At 31.9% G+C, this 24417-nt stretch overlaps 1 protein-coding gene across 9 annotated transcripts in view; it reads left to right on the forward strand.

The window, feature by feature from the left end:
* The window catches only part of LOC101890817 (cAMP-dependent protein kinase catalytic subunit 3), a 53710-nt gene extending 29678 nt beyond the window's left edge, over window positions 1-24032 (forward strand). For 8 of the 9 annotated variants that reach the window (XM_011292207.3, XM_005178501.4, XM_020035081.2 and 5 more), the window contains 7 exons: window positions 8834-9002; window positions 10790-10899; window positions 11023-11268; window positions 11342-11523; window positions 14970-15020; window positions 16314-16391; window positions 23720-24032. In XM_011292207.3, the coding sequence (XP_011290509.1) occupies window positions 8834-9002; window positions 10790-10899; window positions 11023-11268; window positions 11342-11523; window positions 14970-15020; window positions 16314-16391; window positions 23720-23845 (962 nt within the window). In that variant the 3' untranslated portion in view covers window positions 23846-24032. The remainder of the gene's footprint in view (window positions 1-8833; window positions 9003-10789; window positions 10900-11022; window positions 11269-11341; window positions 11524-14969; window positions 15021-16313; window positions 16392-23719) is intronic. The other variant, XM_020035082.2, reaches the window with a different exon arrangement.
* The last annotated feature ends 385 nt before the right edge of the window (window positions 24033-24417 follow it).

A 24417-nucleotide genomic window follows, 5' to 3' on the forward strand; every position in this document is an offset into this window, starting at 1 on the left:
CACCACTTTGCTAATTTAGTAGAGCTCCACATAACAATTAAAAGTTTTTACGGGAGAATTCAATCATACACGCTATGATTATAATTATAATTTAAAGTTCAAAGGACTAAATATGCCGAAGCATTTGTATCTTTTAAATTCGGAATTGTATTGCCCATTTGGTGCACAATTATTTTGAAATCGGATAAAGATATATATGGGAGCTATATACAAATCTGAACCGATCTCGTTAAAATTTGGCAAAGATATTTCTGAGCTGTATTTGATATATCTCCCTGAATATCGTTTGTTGTGGGTAACAAATATAACAAATCGGATGAATAATATATATGGAAGCTATAGCTATATCTGAACCGATCTTCACCAAATTTGACATACTAGCTTCTAGACTCAATTCGGTCGTAAGTGCCAAATTCCATCCTATTTGGACAAATATTAGACGTTTGGTGCACAATCAAAGGTAAATCGGACGAAGTTATATATGGGAGCTATATCCAAATCTGAACCGATCCCGATAAAATTTAGCAAATGTATTTCTGAGCTGTATTAGATATATTTCCTCAAATATTGTTGTTACAGAGTGCATATTACGGCGGCGGTGGACAAAAATAACAAATCGGATGAACAATATATATGGGAGCTATAGCTATATCTGAACCGATTTCGATCAAATTTGGCATACATATTTTCAGGCCTAATTTGGGTGTATATGCAAAATTCCATACAATTCGGGCTGATATTACATGTTTGGTGCACAATAAAAAGCAAATCGGAATAAGATATATATGGGAGCTATATCTAAATTTTTACCAATTATCTCCAATTTCAATAGGGTTCGTCCTTGGGCCAAACAAATGATCTGTGCAAAATTTCATCTGGATCGGGCAATAAATGCGACCAGTACTTTGTTTACAAAAATACATGGACAGACGGACAGACGGATGGACGGACCTGCATAAATCGACTCAGAATGTGATTCTATGCAGATCATCGAAAGGAACTATGGGTCTATCTCGTTTCCTTTTGCCTGTTAGAAACAAATGCACAAAGACATAATACCCTGACCACCTTGTGGTGTAGGGTATAATTAGACTGGTTCTTTATTAAAAGTGAGCTGTAGAATAACGAAATTACACGACAATCTGGTTGGGACTATTTTGACTATTTTTAGCAAGATATCAGACAATTGGACAAAAATCGTGATCATTTGAAAATTCTTCCGAATTTCTATTCCCTTAGAAATTATATTTATTTACCAACGATGTTGACGTTTATTTCCTTGTTTGATTTCTTTTCGATTTCTTTTTGCTTATATTCATTAACATAGCGATATAATTATTTGTAATGTTCAAAATCTATAGATTTTTGCATATTCAACCGTTTTTTTTTTTTTCATTTGTTGAAAATGTGTCCGGTAAATCTATTGCTCCAATAAATATTGTTTAATATAATCCTTATTGAAGTCATATCATGCACTAAACAGCGATGTTATTTGGTACTAGATATGCAAAAGTCTGCGAGTCAATTGTTTAAAAATGATTCAGAGTTGGATATAGTTCCCAAATTGTGACTACTCTAAAGTCATCATACGCCTTCAAATAATGCTCATAGTTGGTGTGGTCTACTTCACATAAATTCCCAATATAAGCTTTTTATACCCTCCACCATAGTATGAAGGGTATATTAAGTTTGTCATTCCGTTTGTAAAACCTCGAAATATACATTTTTGGCCCCACAAAGTATAAAAATTGTTGATTAGCATAAAATTCTATGTCGATTTAGCAATGTCCGTCCGTCTATCCGTCTGTGGAAATCACTCTAGCTTCCGAACGAAATGAAGTAAGTTGATAATAATTTATTCAAATGTGTATTATGTCTGCAGGACCTTTGCTATTGAAAATGAGCCATGTAGGTCGACGTCTTCGTGTAGCCCCCATATAACGGTACCTCCCGATATTGGATGTATTGATGATTTTAGAGACATTATTTACCGGAACTATTTCAAATTTGGTATTTGAAGTTCGTAATGGGTACTACAGCCTGTGACTGAAAATTGTCTGTGCAGGTCTACGTCTTCGTATACGTCTTCAATATTCGGCATTTTGATGATTTTAGCCACATTATTCACCGGAGTAGTTTCAAATTACGTATTTAAAGTTCGTAATGGGAACTACGGTCTGTGACAGAAAATTGTCTATGCAGGTCAGGGTCTTAGTATAGGCTCCATATATCAGTACCTCCAAATATTCGGTATTTGGACGATTTTAGGTATAATACCCACCGACATCGTTTGAGATGTCGTATTTGAAGTTCATAATAGATGCTACAGCCTGTGACAGAAAATTGTCTATGTAGGTCCAGGTCTTCGTATAGCTCCGATATATCGGTACCTGATGATTTTAGCTACATTATTCACTGTTTATTTCAAGTTTCAAATTTGAATATGGTAATGACTTATGACAAACAATGCCTATGTATGTCCACGTCTTATAGACCCCAATATAACACTTATATTCGGTATTTTTAAGATTTTTACAGAATTTTTAAGAATTTAATTTTTTGAAAATTTCCAAATTCGTTTCAAATGGTGGAGGGTATTCAAAGTTCTGCCCGGCCGAATTTACTGTTTTATAATTTGTTGTTACTGGAGTAGTGTATTATATAGTCGCCCGATGTTTGACCTTTACTTATTGGTTTGATTTAAAAATTTTGTTTTTGCTTTTGAAATATTTTTTATAGAAATAAACGCTTATTTTAAGTTGAAATAAGGGAGAACCGGGTTCTGTGGTATATGGCACTCTGAAAAGGCCACTTTTTTGAATTTACATATGAAGGTCTCATTTATTCTTTTTTAATTTAATTAATTTTTTTATTAAATAAACAAAAAAATGCATAACAACATTTCAATGATTTTTGTGCTGGAGCTTTTTTTACTCTTCAATGTGACACCCATTTGGATCATTGTCCTATAAAAATATAAGTAAATTTTTTATATTTCACTTTAAACAAGAACCGAACAGCAGCTCTTTATGCCTTAATTAATGCACAACATTTCAAAATGATTCCTTTTTCATTATAATATTAATAAAATCATCTTTAATAAATTAATATGTAAATCAACATTTTAAATCAAACACCAATCATGGATTCTAAAAATATTTCAAAAATTCCCGCTGATTATTAACGGATATAAATCATATACTTTATGTTTATAATTTTTTATACATGTACATAGATATATATTATTCTATATGTTCCGTATGTTATATACGAGATAAACAAATCAATCAGCTGAAACTTTTATTTGTTTATCATTTGAGATTATTTATTTTAAAGGGGTTTTATAATTCCACATCACTTAAGAATGCGGTGGTACTTGATGTGCCACATATCGGTTTTGCAATAAATGACAATTAACACCTTTTCTATTTCAAGCAAAGAAAAAAAGTGTTTTAATTATAAAGAATGTTAAAACCTACAACAATTGTTTCATTCATTTTGTTTGGACTTTTAGATAATTTCTTGCGTTGCTCTGTGGCCGTCGCTGTTTTTTGTTTTTGTTGAATCAATTTGACAATACAATTTGTTTGACAATAAATTTAACAAGAAAATCCACAATTGTTTGTTGTTGTGTTTTTGTGTTATTGTTTCGTTATTGCTTTGCATGGGGCCAGATTTTCTTTTGGGGGAGAAAGGCTAATAAAAAATACGCTGTTAATCTGTTTTTTATTTTGTGAAATGGGGAAGTGCTGACGAAAGCATTTATTTTCCACTTCGTACTCAACATAAATACATATTTCATAGCGAAAATCTCCTTCAGCTGTGTGTTGGGTTTTTGTGTTGTTGTGATTTTTGTTTGCCTCTTTCTCGTTTGACACTACATCAAGCGTTTCGAAAATTCATGATTCATATGAAACCAAAGGTGACACTAATTACTGGTTAAAAATGGAAATTTTTTCTATGAGTAGCCATATGCCTATGTTAAAGGTTGTTGAATGATTTCTTATGCCCATGGCAAAAAATCAAATATAGTTCTTCAATTTGTAAAACAACAATTTATAATAAGGCCAAAGCCATTAGAAATTTGCATGAAATTTAATAAAAAATGACCTTTACATGCTTCACAATAACTTTTACATGCAAATATCAGGAAGTGAACCTTTTTGAGGTTATACGATTTTTGAGTTACAACGGGTCAAAAAAGGTATTTTTGGTTTATACATTCTAATTTATATTTTGTAGGGTTTTGATCACCAGCACCATCAAAATTTAGACATTTTAAAAGTTTTCACAATTTTTTAAACGGAATAGCCTGTTTTGCAGAAATTTTCAAAAATAAGTCAAAGTTGTAGTATAGTCTCTACTTTACGGACTCGCCTTAGGTTTTTTTGTATTTTGGAGGTTGTTATAATACGTTCCTTCAGATTTGACTGTAATTGGGTATAAACAATTTAACATAAACTTCGGAACTGACCGTATTTTAAACTAATTTTATTTTGTTTTTGTTGACAGTATTCACTGTTTCAATTCTGCCATTTCCTTGGCAGCTACTTACAAAATCGGTTAAATGAATACGCAATATTTTCATTAAAAATCTAAACTAAAGTTAACAATAGGTTTTCTATCGGTAGGTCACAGCGAATACTTTCATTTGGTCACTTATATTGTGACATTAAATCAACGAAACTGTTTGTGGTCTATTTGGACTTCATTGACTTTTCCACTTTGATTCTTTAACTCAAATATGTAGTTTTTGGTATTATGGTTTTATTCTTCCCATATATAGAAAAAAAAAACAATTTCACAGAAGAAATTAAGAAAGTTTTGGGCTATAATATAAAAATTTAAGGTTGCTGTTGACTGAAAAATTGAACTAAATGTTGTTTGAAAAACCTTGACATTTTTATGTACGTCTCCAAATGTGTCTCCTAACTAAATTAATATGTTAAGTATTATTGTTGCTATATTTTGGCAAAAATTATTTCCTTTGTCATTTGTTTTAAATAAAAACAAATATCTCACATGTCACTAATTTAGCACACTTTTTGATGGATGAATGAATGACAGGGCTTTACGGACTCGAGCTATCCACGTCAACAGTAGACGCATACAGACGTACATGATTTGTTTCAAAAATAAATTTTTTTTCAAAATAATAAACAAATGTGGGAATATATTAGGTATAGTTATTATTATTTTTTTAGGTCTAATTATGGTCCATTATTAGTTTATTTCAACAATTTTATTGTTAGGTTTTAAAAATAAACTTAGTACTTCTTAATTTGTTTATACTGAATGGTAAAATAAATGAAATAATTTCAATTTTCAAACTAAATGCTATATATATATATATAATTAGTTTTTTTCTCCTCACATGGTAAGATTTTTGTAATTATTATTTTTGGTTTAGCAACTATATTTTTACAAAGCCCATCATAATTAATTACAGCTCTTGGTTAATTTATCATTTCGGACTAAAAATAGTTGACATCCACTTAAAATATATTTTTGTTCTGCCAAAAGAATGTTTCTACATATATATTGAAAATAAGAAAATGCTGCAGTTGAGTCGATTTTGTAATACCCTACAGTACTATAATTTACGGTAAAGGTTATATAAATCTGACTCTTTGGACAAGAACCTGTCAAGATATTGGGATATTGAGTAAGACTACTTCAATGATCATTTTAAGTATCTGGCGTGGTTCTTAAGGGATTTCAACAAATGCCATGAATTCCTGGTTTAAAGTCATTGTTGTCATTATTACATTGCCCCATTCGAATATGGCCAGATCCACAAGACAATATCATATTCCTTGGCAATTCTTATCTTATATTTACTGCCTCTGCCGTGCTTATTGGAATTCGAAAAAACATTTTTGCCATAAAACATGTTTTGCTATATCTCAGTTTTCTGGCTATATATAAAAATCAGCACAATTTTATATTCTCAAAAATAAATTTCGTCAAAAAGTGACTTTCAGTATTAAAAATATTCGCGGTTGAATGGAAATTTTGAAATTTTTCACACAAAATATGTGGTCCATTTCACCTGCTATATATCATCCAAAATGGTTTTTGTTTTCCGGCAATAGGCTTCAATTTTGATCACGACAATATCACCCATGCACGATGATCAGAACAGCGACTTCTAGCGTGATTACAAATAAACATGGATAGACGGACGAATGGACACACAAAGCAAGATCGGATCAGCTCGGCGAGATAGGAATATCGATCTATAACAATATTGGTCTAAGACCTATTTTTCGTGATGTTACAAATTTGTTGGTCCAATCAGAAACTTGTTAGCTCTTTTGAGTCTATTTTCTTTCTGTTGCGTTATAAGTTCTTGCACTTTTTGGAATTTCAATGGAATGGAATATTGCGATATGTTCAGCTCACGAGACAGACTGCTAAGCCACTCGTCCGACAGCTGTTAAAATTATTCCAGTGACAGCTCATTATCTTTCCATCCAAAATGGTAAATATTATCCAAAATGTCTGTTCTAATCGCTAATCCACATTTTAACCGGTCTTTAATTGTGACCATTAGAGCGACTGCGAAATTCGCAAAAAAATGTATCATTTTTTGTTCTCCGACCACGACCTGTAGCGTGATTACAAATAAACATGGAAAGACGGACGAATGAGCTAAAATCGAATCAACCTGGCGTAATAGGAATAATATTTCGAGATGTTACAAAATTGTTGGTCCAATCAAACTTATCAAACACATATCGTTGTAGTGTGCAAACATAATATATTTTTTCCAGAACTTTTCATTGTTCTCACACATACACATATGAAAGTAATTGAAATAGAACAGTGAACTTTTAATATATATGGAATATTTCCTATAATTTTGAATTATTAGTTATTTACGTAAATGATGTAATTATTATGAAAAAGTACATTGCTCCGATCGACTTTTGGTCTCTGTTCTGTGAGAAATTCTCAAGTGAACGAACGAATAATCGGAAAATTTATTACAACACTGTGGAGAATTTGTGCGGTTTAATATTTTTTTATTGTCAACTAATAACGCGAGAGAACACACACACACTCACAACGGCGGCAGCATGTTTCAATTTCTATTAAATAATAATTGCAATTAATGTCTGGAAACAATCGTAAATTTGTTCGAATTGCACAAATAAAACAGATTTCCTCCAAAGCAATATTGAATCAGGGCAAAATTATTGTGGAAAAATATTGAAACAAATAATCCAATTACTTTGTGTTACCTATTATTTTAAACAAAATGCTTCTGGTAATATTTCGAATACGTGTTCATCTATTCAAGTCCATAAACTCCATACATGAGCAACATCATCAAAAAGGCATTGCCTCGTTCGTTCACTCAATTGATGGCAATTCAAGGCTGAGAAAATTTGGTTAAGCGAAATACAATACGATCCGGATCAATGTTGATGTTGCTGTGAATGGCATGAAATTGAAAAAAAAAACACCATTTAATTTCCATTTCAACCATGACAAAGAGGAATTAATACATTTTAAAGAAAAAAGTAACATCAGTATTTGATTCGGCTGTTTGGAAATTTAAACACACTTCGCTATGAATTTATTCATAAACAGAGACAGATTTAAGTCCTCACTTTTGTTTAAATTTTCTGGCGATAGAAATCAATTGAAATTGAATAATACAACAGAATATTGTAATATAAATAAATATTCCGAGTTATATTTCCTTGCAAATCTTTGGACAGCTAGAAAAGACCTTAATACGACGGCCTTAAATGTTTCATAAATTTTGTTCTTATTATTATTTTTTTCTAACTGTTTCAAACCGAAACACTAAATGACAATATCACCCTTAACAGAGTAGGGCATAGAAAATGATTTGGTGATTTAAAGATGATAATGATGGAACGTGATCGAAGTAAGGCCCGTTTCGTTTTTCTGTTGTGCATGATTTCAAGGGAAATTGAAAAAAAAATTTGCATGAACTACAAAATGTTTATTGAATTTGAAAATATTCGATGTGCAGCCAAAAAGAAACATATAATAAATTGTGAAAAACATTTCTTACTTAAAATATTCATATTCACGATCTGAAACAAAACATTGTGTTAGGGTTGCTGGAAAGATATCAAAGTTTGAGGGATAAGAAAATTGTAACTCTCACTAAAACATTCCAACACAAACTATTTAATAAGGTATTATTAAGATTTTTTGATAGCTTTAAATTTTCATTTTTCTATTTAATGTTTTAAATTTATCGGAGAAAGATAGCCACTGGGGTCTACCAATAGAAACTGTGTTTCATAACTGGGATATTATATGAGAGATTGTGCGAATTATATTTTTATGGGGACTTTCCGTATGTTAATATTTGCTGCCATAAGGAAAGTCCTTTGTACATTCTGAGCAGCGTAAAATATCTCAAATACTTTTCTTATGCCAGGACCATATCCAAGAATTTATCCATCCACAGTTGAAATTCATAGGAAATTTTGAGGTCTTTTACTGAGACTTTCAATTCCCGAAGTTTAAAACTTTTCCATAGTCAAAGTACATACACTCTGATGTACATATACATATTCATGGTGATCAAAAAAATCGTTTCACAATACTTAACCATCTTATTTTTGCGGTCATTTTAATTGTTAATTCATTTTTTTGCTCTCGCTATGTTGATGTACGTAAAGTGAATGGCAATTTTGTATGTATTGACCATTTATTTCACCACATTTCAATTAACGGTAGCATTTATCTCTTCTATGTATCCCACACTTCGAAAATTAATTCTAATGGCGTTTATTTAATTTTTGTTTTTTTTTTTTTTTTTTGCGGTTCTATCTATTTTTAGGTACCGGAACATTTGGTCGAGTATGTCTGTGTCGTGATCGAATATCTGGAAAGTACTGTGCCATGAAACTGTTGGCCATGGCCGATGTTATACGCTTGAAACAAATTGAACATGTGAAAAATGAGCGCAACATATTGCGCGAAATTAGACATCCTTTTGTTATAAGTTTGTAAGTATTTAAATTGTTTTTTTTCTACTTCAATAATATATCAGAAAATTTGTTAAAATGTAACAAACGGAATAGCATATTTAATATACCCTAAATCTTATGGAGGAGGTATAAAAAGGCATTCAAAGTTGAGGAGTGTAGATATTGTATATTAATTAAATATTCAGACAGATTCGTAGGAAAATTTAATTCATTTTTTGTTATTTTCTGATCGGTATTTCATGCAAAATTTCCAAGAAATCTATAACTACAACACCAGACATATAAAGCAAGATCAGTTCTTAGATATAATTGTAAGTTGTGTTCGGGACGTTCGCATTTTTATATCCTACACCACAAGGTGGTCAAGGTATCATGTCTTTGTGCATTTGTTCGTAACAGGCAGAAGGAAACGAGATAGACCCATAGTTTCTTTTGCATACTATCATCTGCATAGAACATTCTGAGTCGATTTATACATGTCCGTCCGTCCGTCTTTCCATGTATTTGTAAACAAAGAACAGGCCGCATTTATTGACCGATCAACATAAAGTTTTGCACAAATCATTTCTTTCCCAAGGACAAACCCTATTGAAATTGGAGAAAATCGGTCAAAATTTAGATTAATTGTGCACCAAATGGCCAATATCGGCCCAAAAGGACTGAATTTTGGAAAGTAAGACATAATTCATCCTAAAAACAAGTAATTCAAAATTGGTGAAAATCGTTTATATAGCTAAAGCTCCCATATGTTTATATGTTTTACCCGATTTGGTGTTTAAGTCCCTCACATTCGTAATATGCAGAATGATATTTGGTACCAGATATCAGATACAGACTAGAAATACCTCTGCTAAATTTTATCATAATCGGTTCAGATTTGAGTATAGCTCCTATATATATACCTTTTCCGATTTCAGGTTTATTATGCGCCAAATGGCTAATATTAGCCCAAATTGAGTGAATTGAGGTAATTCCAGACGAATTCAGCCTAAAAATAAGTGCATAAAATTTGGTGAAGATCGGTTCAGATATGGCTATAGCTCCCATATTTATGTTTCATCCGATTTTATGTTTAAATCCCTAACTTTGGTAATATGCACTCTACAACAATAGCATTCGGTACCAGATATCTAATGAGCTTAGAAATACCTTTGTCAAATTATATCGAGATCGGTTCAGATTTGGATACAGATATAACTCCCATAAATATTTTCGACCGATTTTAGGTTTATTGGTTAATAGTTAATATCAGCCTGCATTGTGTAAATTTTGAGAATTCCTACCGAATTCAGTCTAAAAGCAAGTAAATCAAATTTGGTAAAAATCGTTTTAGATATAGTTATAGCTTCCATATATATGTTTCATCGGATTCGTTATGCCTTAATTTCGTGATATGAAATCTATAACGATGATATTTGGTACAAGATATTTAATAGAGCTCAGAAAACCCTTTCCCAAATGTTATCGCGATAAGTTCAGATTTGGATGTAGGTTTCATATGTATCTCCATCTGACTTCACGACAATCGGTCCGACTTCACGGGACGTCGGGAAAACCAACATCCGAAAACACCAATCTTCTTAAATCTTGATTTTAATATTAGACTTGCTTATAGAACAGGCCTCACGAATCAGCATTTCATGCTTTCTGCTATGTTAAACTTAATTCCTCTGCTTAGCAAATGTTTCATATGTGTGCTCACACTTTATATCACTTCCCTATGGGGTTCTGACATATGGGATCTCAAGTATTTATTCTCTTACTATGTATTATATTGATTGTATATTTTATCTCTCTATTTCCAGAGAATGGTCCACCAAAGATGATTGCTGTTTGTATATGATTTTTGAGTACGTCTGTGGTGGTGAATTATTCACATATTTAAGAAATGCCGGTAGATTTAATAGATCCACGTGTAAGTTATCAATTATCACTTGGATGTGTGAATAGAAACAATCGTGTACGTCATTTTATCCGCAATAACGTCCTAATGCGAAATGTTTCGCTTTTCTTTTCCCTCTATTTTCGAAATGTTTAGCCAACTTTTATGCAGCCGAAATTGTATTGGCCTTAGAGTATTTACACTCATTGCAAATTGTGTATAGAGATTTAAAACCAGAAAATTTACTCATAAATCGTGATGGCCATTTGAAGATCACAGATTTTGGCTTTGCCAAGAAATTAAGAGATCGAACCTGGACACTGTGCGGCACACCAGAATATTTGGCACCTGAAATAATACAATCCAAGGGACACAATAAGGCTGTCGATTGGTGGGCTCTGGGTAGGTGTTCTATTGCATGCTAGCTTTGTGTGTATAACAATTTTATTTATTTCAATTTTATATTCGTATTTAGGCATTCTGATTTATGAGATGCTGGTTGGCTATCCGCCATTCTATGATGAAAATCCATTTGGTATCTATGAAAAGATTTTGGGCGGCAAAATCGAATGGCCACGTCACATAGATCCCTCAGCGAAAGACTTGGTTAAGAAGCTGTTAACAAATGATCGAACAAAACGCTTGGGCAACATGAAGGTCAGTATAAACAATTTGGTTTTAATTATTGTGTTCTTTTTTACAACATACATTTTAATACATTAAGAAAACATTCATTTACATATCCGTGTACTGCAAATGATTGTAGAATTATGTTTCATGAAGGTTATCTATGTTTTTTGTTCAAAAATAAATATTTGATAGAATTGTTATTGTTGAATCCCATCCTAGCAGTAACTGAAATAAATGATTTTAGTATTGAATCTGAAAGGATGATTGACTACGAATTTTAAATCAAGCAAAAATACGAATTATATATATTTCCATAAAATTAGTAAGAATTGCAAAATACTTGATTTTATTTGACATTTATATGCTAGGGAAATCTAGAAGCGAAAGCTTTTCAACATCGCAAATTTTTAATAAACTTTTCCGCATACCATAAAATACAACTCAAACTGGTCAGAAGTTTTTCCTTCCTACAATTGGTCTATATAAGTGAAATCAACTGTCCTTGAGAGAAAATCATTGCTTCTAAATGTACCTACACCACCTATAAATTATTCTATTATCTTAAAAAAGTTCAAGCCCTCTTCCATCTGTCGATTTTTCACATGAAGATGTTAAATGAATCGATTTAACAAATCATTTCTATAATTAATTATTGTGTTTATTGCAATAGACCAAAAATAGATATTCAAATTTATCTCAGCCGTTTTGTTGTAGTATATAAGCGGCGCTGCCGCATACAAGTTGCTTGCGACCGCCATCAAAGGCCATGAAGCACCCAATTTCATCGGTTGTTACATGCCAGGAAAACGTGTGCAACATCTAATGTACACAAATAAATAGTTTTTTTTTATTATTAAATTTTACAACACTTTGTGAACATTTTGCTCTGATTTATAAAATTTGAAATTAATTGAAGACAGTATTCGGTCAAAATATTAAGCACACAAGTAGCAAAACAGTCGTAATAAAAACGGCAGAGAATTACGTTTAATGCTTCATTCTAAAACCCCACATTTTATTTGAGGCAAAGTGTGTTTAGATTTCTAATGAAATATAACCTCTATGTACTGCCAATTATATCAATTTCGTATCATTATTATTATTTTTTAATTTGAAAGCTCGTCACTAATAATTAGATTAAATTATTTGATTGTTATTTGCCAATTAAAACAAAAAATATTGTTCTACAATCATAACAATCATCTAGTGAATACCAACAAGGTGTTGTTGAAATGTTCAGTTTGCCGAAATGGTATTTCAAATTTATATTAAAAATAATAACGACGACACATACACATTTGTGAAGTATACAAGTGGATGCATGTAAACATAAACAAATAAAAATTGTTACTCTATGTAGCTAAGTGAAGAGCTTATAAAAATCATTTAAAGCTTATATTTGTCATACAAGTAAGAATTGTTTCTATAAGGCCCATGTCCGATTAAAAACACCAGACTAGTTCAGAAAACCCCCAAATTAATTTGAATGTTCTAAGTCGGACATTTCGTCCCTATAATCAATTACAGCTGCGAGAAAGCCTTTCACACTCGAACGAACCCGGAAACTCTCGCTATCTGTTCGATATTTCATAAATCTTTGTCAAAATTACCGAAAGATTCAAAATGCCCGACCTTGTCTTTATAAGAAGCTATATTACTAATAAATGTATATGTATGTCGCTTTGAACTATTTAGGCATACATCCGGTGCCTGTAATGCAATATCTTCCAAGAGAGATACGACATTCAGCATGTGTGTACTATCTTAAACAAATACAGGAACATTTCGTATATCAGAGTGTAGCAGGACACATTACATATATCTACTACAAGTAAATTGCCGTTACCTCTTTGGACCGGATGAAGATATATAATGGAGCTATATACAAATCTGAACAGATCTCTATAAAATTAAGCAGATATATTGTGTGCTATATCTAATAGTCGTTACCCAATATCGTTGTTGTGGAGTGCATTTTACGAGTGTGAGGGACATAAATACAAAATCGGATGAAACATACATTTATGGGACTTATACCCGTGTCTTAAACCGATTTTCACCAAATTCTATACCCTTTTTTCCAGGATTAATTTGTTCGTATGTGCCGAAATCCATTTGATTTGTGCTTATATTAACCGCTTGTGGAAGACAAAATAATAAATGGAATTATACATATACATGAGAGCTATAGCTATATCTGAACCGATTTTCATAAAATTTGGCATACTTATTTCTGGGATAAATTTGGTCGTACGTGCCAAATTGTCATTCTGTTTGGACTCATATTACACATTTGGTACACAATAAGAGGCAAATTGGACGAAAATATATATTAGAGATATATCTAAATTTTAACGGATTATCTTGATGGGGCAATACAACCGACCTGTACTTTGTTTACAAAAATACATGAACAGATGGACGGACAGACGGACGGACATGCATAAATAGACTCAGAGTATGATTCTATGAAGATGATCAAAAGGAATTATGAGTCCAAAAGGGTATGGGTTCCTTCCCTATGTTACAAACAAATGTACAAAGACATAATACCCTGACCACAGTGTGATGTAGGGTATACAAATTTCGGTCAGTAGTCGAAATCCGCAACAGAAATCCGAAGCGTCATCCAACATTCGGCTCGGGGCTGTAAATAGACGTGGACCTGCATAGCTAATTTTCCATCACAGGTTGTAGTACCCATTACGAGCTATCATTACGAAATTGGAAACAATTCCGTTTCAAATATTCCCTAAAATCATCAAAATACCAAATATAGGGAGGTACAATTATAATATAGGAAGATATGAACCTGCATAAGCAACTTTCTGTCACAGGCTGTAGTACCCGTTATGAAGTGCAAATACGAAATTTAAAAAAATTCCGCTGAAAAATGTCATAAAAATACCGAATATAGGGAGGTACAGTTATATGGGGGCTATTCCTAAACGTGGACCTATATAGCCCATTTCCAATACCAAATAAAAAAAATTGTTTTATTGTTTTTGAGGGTCCTACCCTATAGGATTGCCAAACTTTCTAATCTTGTGACACTTTTGCTACGTCTAGAAAACGAAAATGAGTTTGAAGGAATTAGTTCATTAAGACAAAATATTCTGTAAATATTCCTTCATTCGATTTGATCACAGACATGATATCTAAGAAATTATATAAAATAACAAATAAATAAATTGCAATCAAGAAATGCATAAAAGCGCAACAACCTCTTTGGCACTTTAATGAATTCAAGGGCTGTCATCGTCGAAAATAACTGTTCAGACCCCAAACTTTTCGCACCGTGTTCTTCAAAGAAAATATATTGACCATTGCCCTTTGTCCAATGAATGGCAGTATTACGTCTGACTGTTACATCGAAACTAAATTTAGACAATATTTCATTCATTCAAACTTGTTCATCAGCGTTTTTGTTAGCCTATTAGACAAATAATGTTTGTTGTTACATTTTCTCTTAGAAAAAAGATAAAACTGCGACGACAGTTGATTCTGGATTGAAGGGGCCCAAAGTGAGTAGACTTTGCCATAGAACTTTTATCGAGCTTTTTTTTAAATTATGTAAATAATTTTGACAAAAAGGCTAGTACTCTGCAGAAGATGTAATAGGAGTGAAAAGCTTAACAGGGCGAATTTAAATGTCTAATTAAATAAAATTTGGGATTATACTTTAAATTATTGACGAATATATTTAATTACAGAGTACACGTCTTAATATACTTTTGCATGAGTTTCTTCAATCTTAAAAATTAAGTGTCTCGTCTAGCTTATAACTTTTATATTTATCTTGATTTGAACATATATGTATGTCCTAGTTTTTATTAATTTTTTCACATTTTTTGTTATTCTACAATGAACGGCTCTATAATACCAGAAAGAATCCATTTAACAAACCAAAAAACGTTGATTAAAAATATATACATTTGTTTCACCATAAAACGGATATATAGCCGCATATTAAAAAAAAGATTAGAAGAAAAAATATCAACTTTTAAATAAACGGAATGAACAGCTTACAAGAGATGAGATAGGAAAAAGTTATAACACATTCAATATTACACCGATGTATCATAGAATTTTAGAGACAATAATTCAAAACATCTATACAGGATCAAACACAGTTCCATTTGTATTACGGGCTCAATAGGTCTAATATTATTTTAGGATTTCCTTAAGTTCATATACGCTTATACAAACAGTTTATAAACAGATATATCAACATATATTTTGAATCGACAACTTTAAACATTTAAATTATGACACACGTGAAACACACGTGAAGGTGACAATACGTGAAACATGGATCCATAAGTTTCAGACAAAACTCTATCCAAAGGATATATTAAGCAAGAGGAGTTTTTAAATGAGGTTCAATGTGATCTATGTTCTCTTTAAATTTTAAGGGTGGTTTGATAATTATGGGAATGAAAATGCAGTTCTTCTATAGGTAACACCCATTTTAACTAAATATTGGCTACGAATTGATCAACTGAAAAATTGAAAATTCTCATGGAATTAAGAAGAACTTTCGGACAAATCACACCTATTTAATTGTAATTTTGGCAATCCATCAGATGAGTGCCTTAAAATATCATCTAGAAAATGTTGCTAGTATTACTACTTTAGCTCTTTCACACATTCATAAAATACACAAAAACATGTCCAATAGATAATTGATGATGATTGCGGCTACTAAATTATGTTTTCTTTTCCATTTACGTTCAATGTTTTCTATTTATTTATTTTATCGATTTATATATAACCGATTGTTTCTTCTATGTTTTCTATTTCTTTTTTTTTTTCAGAATGGGGCCGATGACGTTAAAAGGCATCGATGGTTTAAAGAATTGAATTGGGATGACGTCTACAACAAAAAGCTTAAGGTATGGTTTCAGAGCACTTCAACAAAAGCAACAATAACAATTTGATTCTCTTATTTTTTAATTTAAATTTGAAATGCTTTTTTCATTTGCTAACCCAAAATCTAATACACACCCACTGATAGAAAATGAAATTTCTTCTTTTAAAAACAATTCGATTGTTTACTAAAAAAAAAGAAGACGCACGCACGTGCATTTATTTTGGAATTATTGCAAATGATTAATAGGTTTCAAGTGGTTCTTTTCTAAATTGTACACAATATAAGTTCTTATATATAGAATACAGAACATCTGAATGATAAGTAAGCATTTTCAAAAATATTCCATATTCAAAAAGCAAAATAAGTGGATTATTTTTCATGAAATAATTACAAAACAAACACCTGCAAGTTTTACTAAAATAAGTAATTTAATATACGATTACAGGGAAAATAAAAATTACAGGGAAATGATGGACTAAATCTTTATTGAGATCTGTAAAAAACTACAATTTGTCAATTAAATCTCATATACTGAACGGACAATGTCTTGACACCAAAATAACACATCGATGTGTTAAACATTTTGATTTATTTGCTTATTGTCATCCCTACAATTAACAAAATTCTTTTAAAAGAAATAAAGCTCAAAAAACAGAAATATGATATCTAAGAACTTCGATTAAGCATTTGCAATATTTTGGAAAATATTTCCATGCAGGGAGAAGGGCAATCATTAAATTATAAACTATTAAATTATAAACATTATGTTATTTCATCATTATCATTATATTATTTGAATTGAATCTAAAAATAAGTGGTCAAAGCACTTCATCTATTGTGTCAGTTCCCACTAATTCATAGCACACATTGTCAAAAATTTTCTTCAGAAGCCCGCTTGCCAATGATACATGTTAGTACTTTTTTTAGATAAGGTAGCCAAAAGGAGTAATGTTGATATTGTCTGAATCGATTTAGCCAAACTTAGCAGTGTATATTATAATCGGAACTTGATCGTATGATCCTAAATTCGATCTAATTGGGCAAAAGTAACATAATTAGAGACGGATTGGTAATATGCAGGGCTTTATGTATAATTTTATGACGATATTACTAAAATGGAAAGCTTTGTATTATAATTACTATAGATCAGTAGTGGGATTCTGTAACGCATTTTGAGTTACCGACAAATATTCGTAAAATTAGAACCCAAAATTATGAATGATAAGTCCAAATAAACGTTGACAACACTGTTTTTATCGGTAGGACTTAACGACTACTTCATTTTGGTCGGTAATTCAATGAAAAATGTCGTTAGTTACCGAAATTAAATGAATTTTAATTTAACCGATTTTTATCGGTAACTCGAAAAATGAATTTAGGAATCGCACCACAGGGCAAGGTACATATCGTCTCATTCGTCTCACACACTCAATTGCAAAGAATAAATTGGTTTGTAAGTTAAATTCGCTAAGTATATCTAAAAATTTACTATTTTGGAAATGGACAATTCCCACTTGACCCCTCGCTGGCTATATCGTTGGGCCGACCTAGATGGTTACATTATTTGAGATTAACCACAGTTTTCAACAAAAAATAAAATTCTTTGTGAAAATTGTAACTTATATATTTTCTTAAAACACATATACAGGATGAGATAAAAAAAAAACTGCAACAACGTCAAACGCCATAATTTTTATATTTTAATTTAATTGAATAAAAGCAAAAAATGTCGGAAACAGCATCAACTTTTAGAATTAGTTTAGATTTGTTCGAACTGGTCATCTTTGGCATAAATTATGACCTTCAAACGGCCAATAAAACCCTCAAACGCCGTCCGAATATTGCTTTGCGGTATTTTGGCTCAGTGATCGACACTTTGGTATTTTTTAGTGCCATCCTTGCTTTCTAAAATGCTCCAGACACAATAGTCTAACGGATTGGTATCCGAAGATTTTGGTGGCCATTGTGAGCGGGAAATGAAGCGAGGAACCTCATTTTGTAACCATTCTTGGGTGGCGCGTGCTGAGTGCGATGTTACTGAATTCTGTTGGAATGTCCAAAGTCTGCGGCCAAAATATTTGCGTGCCCAAGTCTTTAATTCAGCCTCCAGAATATTTTCGCGATAATATTCGGCATTTATCATTTTGTTTATTTACAAACTGCTGGACAACGAATGTTTTCACATCAGAGAAAACCGAATTCGGCAGTTCACCACTTCCGGCTAAGCGAGGAACTCTTTAGTTCTTTTGAGTTTATTTTCTTTCAGTTGCGGTGTAAGTTCTTGCACTTTTTGGATTTTCAATGGCTTTACCCCGAGCTCATTTTTCATTATTTGCGAATGGAATATTGCGACATGTTCAGCTCAAAATATAGAGAAATCACACTATCATGCTTGAATTCCATCACGAATAACATTTTTCTCTGGAAAATTCTCACTAAAATGCTTTTGTACGCTTGTAAACAATATAATGAGCTGTCACTGGAATAATTTTAACAGCTGTCGGACGAGTGGATTTGGAATGACAGCAGTCTGAAGTTGGTTGCAGTTTTTTTCATCTCACCCTGTATACTAGTTGTCGCTTTTATTTTTGCAGCTCTTTATTTGTTACTAAAATGCTCTAGAGTTTTCCATTATGGAAGCTGTGAAATTGAGTAATTTTGCAAACATTGGTTTGTTTGTAGAAATTTCCCATTTTTTGTTCGAGACGTGGTTTTCTTAATGTACTTTTTATTTTCATTTTTCATACACATACATAGGTACGTGAATCTATCATCCCACATATTTCCACCCCGTCTTCTTTATACCATAACCACAACGATTTGCCTTTTGGGAAGTGGCGTGAGCCAATTAACAAGGGAAAGCCTTTAAACATACTGTGCTGAGTGATGCGAAATACTACAGATACACTCAGACATTCAAAATTAAATAAAAAAGTTTTTATATATTATCAAATTATTCAATATTGAATAGAATATGATTAGCATAAACAATGTTTGAAATACAAAAATAACCATCTGAAAAGGCAATATTTCTATAGACCTTTTTTCAAAACACTACCTTCCTCTCGCCCCTTCAAATTTACAATGTTCATTAGATTGCTGTCACAATTCACCTCCTTCTTGCTCTGCTGCACTTCTTGCCATTCGTTGTGTTATTAATCATGTCGACCATTACATTGTTCATTTGGCCATATCAATGTTCCTTAATTGTAAATATTTCAGATTTATAATTTCACGATCCATGTATATGCAAATGTTTACATGTGTCGAAAATAAAGCAAATTTTGGTATTTTCGATTTGTTTACATTTAATCGTTTGTGTATTTTTATTACACTAAATGATTTTTATTTTATTACATGTAATTATTTTAACAAACATCAACAATATCGAAGGCATCTGCACTATTGACGTCCACGTGATTCATTAAAATATTATAGTTATTTTATTTTTTTTTTTTGGAAAACGGATAAAGAAAATGTGACAGTTAAGAAATTTCGCATAAGGTTAGAGCCAATAGGTGGAGAAGATGATCGCGAAGTATTAAGGGGGTGAAAATGATAATTCCAAAATTTCCATACAAAAAGCAGCACATCCGACCTTTACATTGATGCTGATTTCGTAGACTTATATAGTCAAAACATACAAAGCAAAATATACACACGGCAATATCAAATGCATTTTTTAATGGAACTTGACATTGTTTTGTAGCACTGGTCAAGTTCGAACGGAGTAATGTATAATGACAAGAATTACATAATTATTACATTATTTATGAATTCTCAAGAACCAAACATGACATTTAGAATGATATCTTATGTATCCTAATATCATAAGGAGTTTCTTCATTACAGTCCAAAGGGTTTTAGATCTACAAAAATTTACCGGAAATTATAGTTCTGTAGGCTATCTCTCACCCTTGCTTATTTGTTTGGTTATGACTACAAAAATTTTTGATTGAGTCTTTCATTAACGTCTTGTATAGTTATGTCATTATCATTCCGGCAGGAGCTTCCTAGTAACGTCAGTGTATTATCCTCAATTATGCTTTTATTGCACTTTGGTATATATTGTAGCCAAATATTTTAAATCTTCTATTCCTATGATGATATTGCAGAAACTATTCTAAGATATTAAAGCACATATATTGACCCATTCCGTTGAATAACGTGTTATGAGGGCTAACAAATTATGGTAAGATGTTCAAGAATAAAGTCAAATAATGAACAAACTGGTCCTCGCGAACCATATTTATCGAATATATTATGACAATCAAGAACCCAAGCCACACGAGCCATTTTCGGCCAGTCGCTTTTTTACTTTTCGAAACATTTCTGCTGATGTTGCTGTTTTCTTCCGTCCACTTCCTTGACTTCGGGCAACGCTTCTAGTATCACGTTAACGAGCGATGGTACGAGACACAAAGGAGTGCTCTAACGATGGCCACTTGTGGTTTTCCAGCCAAATATAACGAAATCCCACTATCACGCTCGAATAACTTTTTTTCTGGAAAATTCTCACCAAAATGCTTTTGTATACCTGTAAACAATATAATAAGCTGTCACTGGAATAATTTTAACAGCTGTCGGACTAGTGGCTTAGAAATGAGAGCAGTCTGAAGTTGGTTGCAGTTTTTTCATCTCACCCTGTAATTTGGACGTGGAACATAAAAATGTTCACAGAAGCAAATACTTCAACTTTTGGTAAAAACCGGTTCAGATCATATGGCTAATATCAGTCCAAATTGACTGAAATTTTGCACTTCCGAGAGAATACAATATAGAAGCAAGTACTTCAAATTTTGGTGAAAATCGGTTCAAATATAGCTATAGTTCTCATATATGTTTCGTCCGATTTGGTGTTAAAGTCCCTCACATGCGCAATATGTTTTCCACAACAATGATAGGTGGTACCATATATCGTATACAAATACCTCTGCCAAATATTACTGAGATCGGTTCAGATTTTTATATACCTTCGATATACATCTTTATCCCATTTTCCGGTTATTTGAACCACATATGTAACATCAGCCCAAATTGGATAAATTTCTTCATACTCAACCGAATTTTTCCATTTGGTGAAACTCTGTCTACTGCTCCAGTAAATAGTTTTTTAATATAATTCTCATCGAAGTCAGCAATGTTATTTGGTGCTATAGGTACAAAAGTCTCCGTCAAATTTGTTGAAAATCAAATAAGAGTTGGATATAGTTCCCAAATTGTGACTACTCTAAAGCCATGATACGCGTTTAAATAAGTTTCATAGTAGGTATGATCTATTTCACAAACTTTTTTGTTACGGGAGCTCTACTAAAAAAGCTTAGTGGTATAGGTTATTATATAGTCGGTCCGCCCGACTTTTGACCTTTCCTTACCGATTTTACATTATCTTGTAATGGGTTATTCGGCTCATGCGATATTTAAAAGATTTTGAAGCAAATTTAATTATTTGCATAAATATTTTCTATGGGCATTTTATTTGTTCGATATCCCATGTATACGTTACCGTAATAAATCGCCCATAACGATATGAAACAATTTCCAAGTATTATGTTTTACACAAATTGTCACCTCACCCGACACTTTTTAAAAAAGTGTACATTTTTGCATACCAATATATGTGTATAAATAACTCACTTGTTATTATTTTTCTAGCATTGAATATTATTGTTAGAAAAAAGAAAACAAATAATAATTTGCGTCTACAATATATTTTTTTCTATTAATTGTTATCTGTATTCGAACAAATTGCATCTGTCTCAATTGTCTAGCAGAACCTGCTTATTTCACTCAAAAGCACACATAAGAACATACAATACCTACATATAGTTTCAATTAATTGCCATTCAACATTCACCAAAATGATTCATACTCGAACCAACCCTATTTACAACAACATTTTCAAATATTAGCCTCATATTTAATTCTGAGACGTCACTGCAAACTATAAAAAAAGCCAAATGTGATCTTTGACAAATAATGAGATTCAATTAATGCTATAATGGCAGATATATGGGGTGGAATATTGTGTATGAAAAAACACTAGGCATCAAATGAAAACAGAAGAAATATTAAACAAGCAAAAAAACATTAAGTTCGGCCGGGTAAAGGAAACATTAGAAGAAATGTGGCAAAAACCATTAAAATGCCGAATATCGGGAGATGCCGTTATATGGGGGCTATACCAAATCTTGGACCTACACATGCAATGTTTCGCCAAAGGAGCTAGAACCCATTATGACCTAGAAATACCAATTTTCAGACAAATCCGTGAAAAAATGTGGCAAAAATCATCAAATTACCGAATATCGGGAGGTACCATTATATGGGGGCTATATCAAAACGCGGACCTATACATACAATGTTTCGCCACACGAACTGGGACCTATTATGATCTACAACTACCAATTTTCAGAGAAATTCGTGAAAAAATGTGTCCAAAATCACCAAAATACCGAATATTGGGAGGTACCTTTATATGGGGGCTATACCACAACGCGGACCTATACATGCAATGTTTTGCCACACGCTCAGGGACCCGTTATAACCTAAAAATACCAATTTCCAGACAAATCCGTGAAAAAATGTGGCATAAATCATCAAAATACCGAATATCGGGAGGTACCGTTATATGGGGACTATACCAGAACGTGGACCGATATATCTCATTTTCAATACCAACCATCCTAGACACAATGCAAATAGCTCTGCTAAATTTTGGCGCTCTACGTCAGATAATGTGGGCTGTATCGTGATTTCAACAGACAGACGGACAGACTGACATCGTTAAATCGACTTAGAATATTATGCTGATTATGAATATATATATACTTTATGGGGTCTAAGACGAATATTTAAGGATGTTACAAACGGAATGACAAAGTTAATATACCCTCCTTTCCAATGTGGAGGGTATAAAAATCCCGTTGATTCTAAAGAATTTATTATATTAAAAGTTATTTTGTTTAAATTTGAAGTCATTGATAGAGATTGTAAATCAGTTTTCAACAAATTTTGTGATACAGTCTAGAATATACTACTATATCCCCCTCCTGGCAAGAACTTATTTTAAAACAAAAGAATATTTATATTACTTGTAGTTTATTGTTTTCAACCATTGCCAAATACAATCATTGTTTGATTTATTTTTTATTTGTTTATAATTTTTGCACTTATTGTATGATATTTGTAGTATTTTTCTTGCATCTATTTCTTTTGTTTAATAATTATGCCAAATTTTTTCTTTTATTTATATTTGCTGTGCTAATTTAATACTTTGGTTAAATAATGAATTGCTATTAGTGGTGTTTCTATTAACATTGCATTCTTTATTCTTCTTTCTTAAAACAGCCTCCAATCATACCAGAGGTGCAATTCGACGGAGATACAAGCAATTTTGATGATTATCCCGAAGGTGATTGGAAACCCGCCCAGGCAGTAGACCAAAGTGATTACCAGTTATTTAAAGATTTTTAATTTTTAAATAATTAGTCTAAATAGAGATCGCATTAATTAAATAATTTATTACTATTATTATTACCATTATGATTATTATTTATTAATTTAGCCATATAAGATTGTATGTATGACAAAACATGCCCATAACAAAGAAATATAACAATGCCCAATGTTAAAATTTGAAAAAAAAAAAAAACAAAAATAAATTAGTTACTTTGTTTTTTTTTTTCTTTAGTATTTGTTAATAAACAAAAAAGGTGTTAAGTTGGGCTAAATTTTAATAGCTGATGAAATTACACCATTTGTAAATATATCCGAATGCAACCGTTCTGAAATATTTGTACAAAACATTTGTGCTTCCTTACTCTCTTAAATGTCAATATGTTTGTATAATTCCATTATTTGGAAACTATACAAACACGTCAATCTATAAAGACATTTCGCTGTCAGAGGCTCTGGTACCAATAATGATCTCGGAATATTAACTTACGTTGGAAAATATGGCGAAAACATAGCTAATATGGTGCAGTATACTCATATCTAGGACAACTTGATACTTACTGAAAATTTTAAATAACAAATTTCAAACT

The sequence above is a fragment of the Musca domestica genome, unplaced genomic scaffold, assembly GCF_030504385.1.
Source record: "Musca domestica strain aabys unplaced genomic scaffold, Musca_domestica.polishedcontigs.V.1.1 6, whole genome shotgun sequence".
In the NCBI taxonomy this organism is placed as follows: Eukaryota; Metazoa; Arthropoda; class Insecta; order Diptera; family Muscidae; genus Musca; species Musca domestica.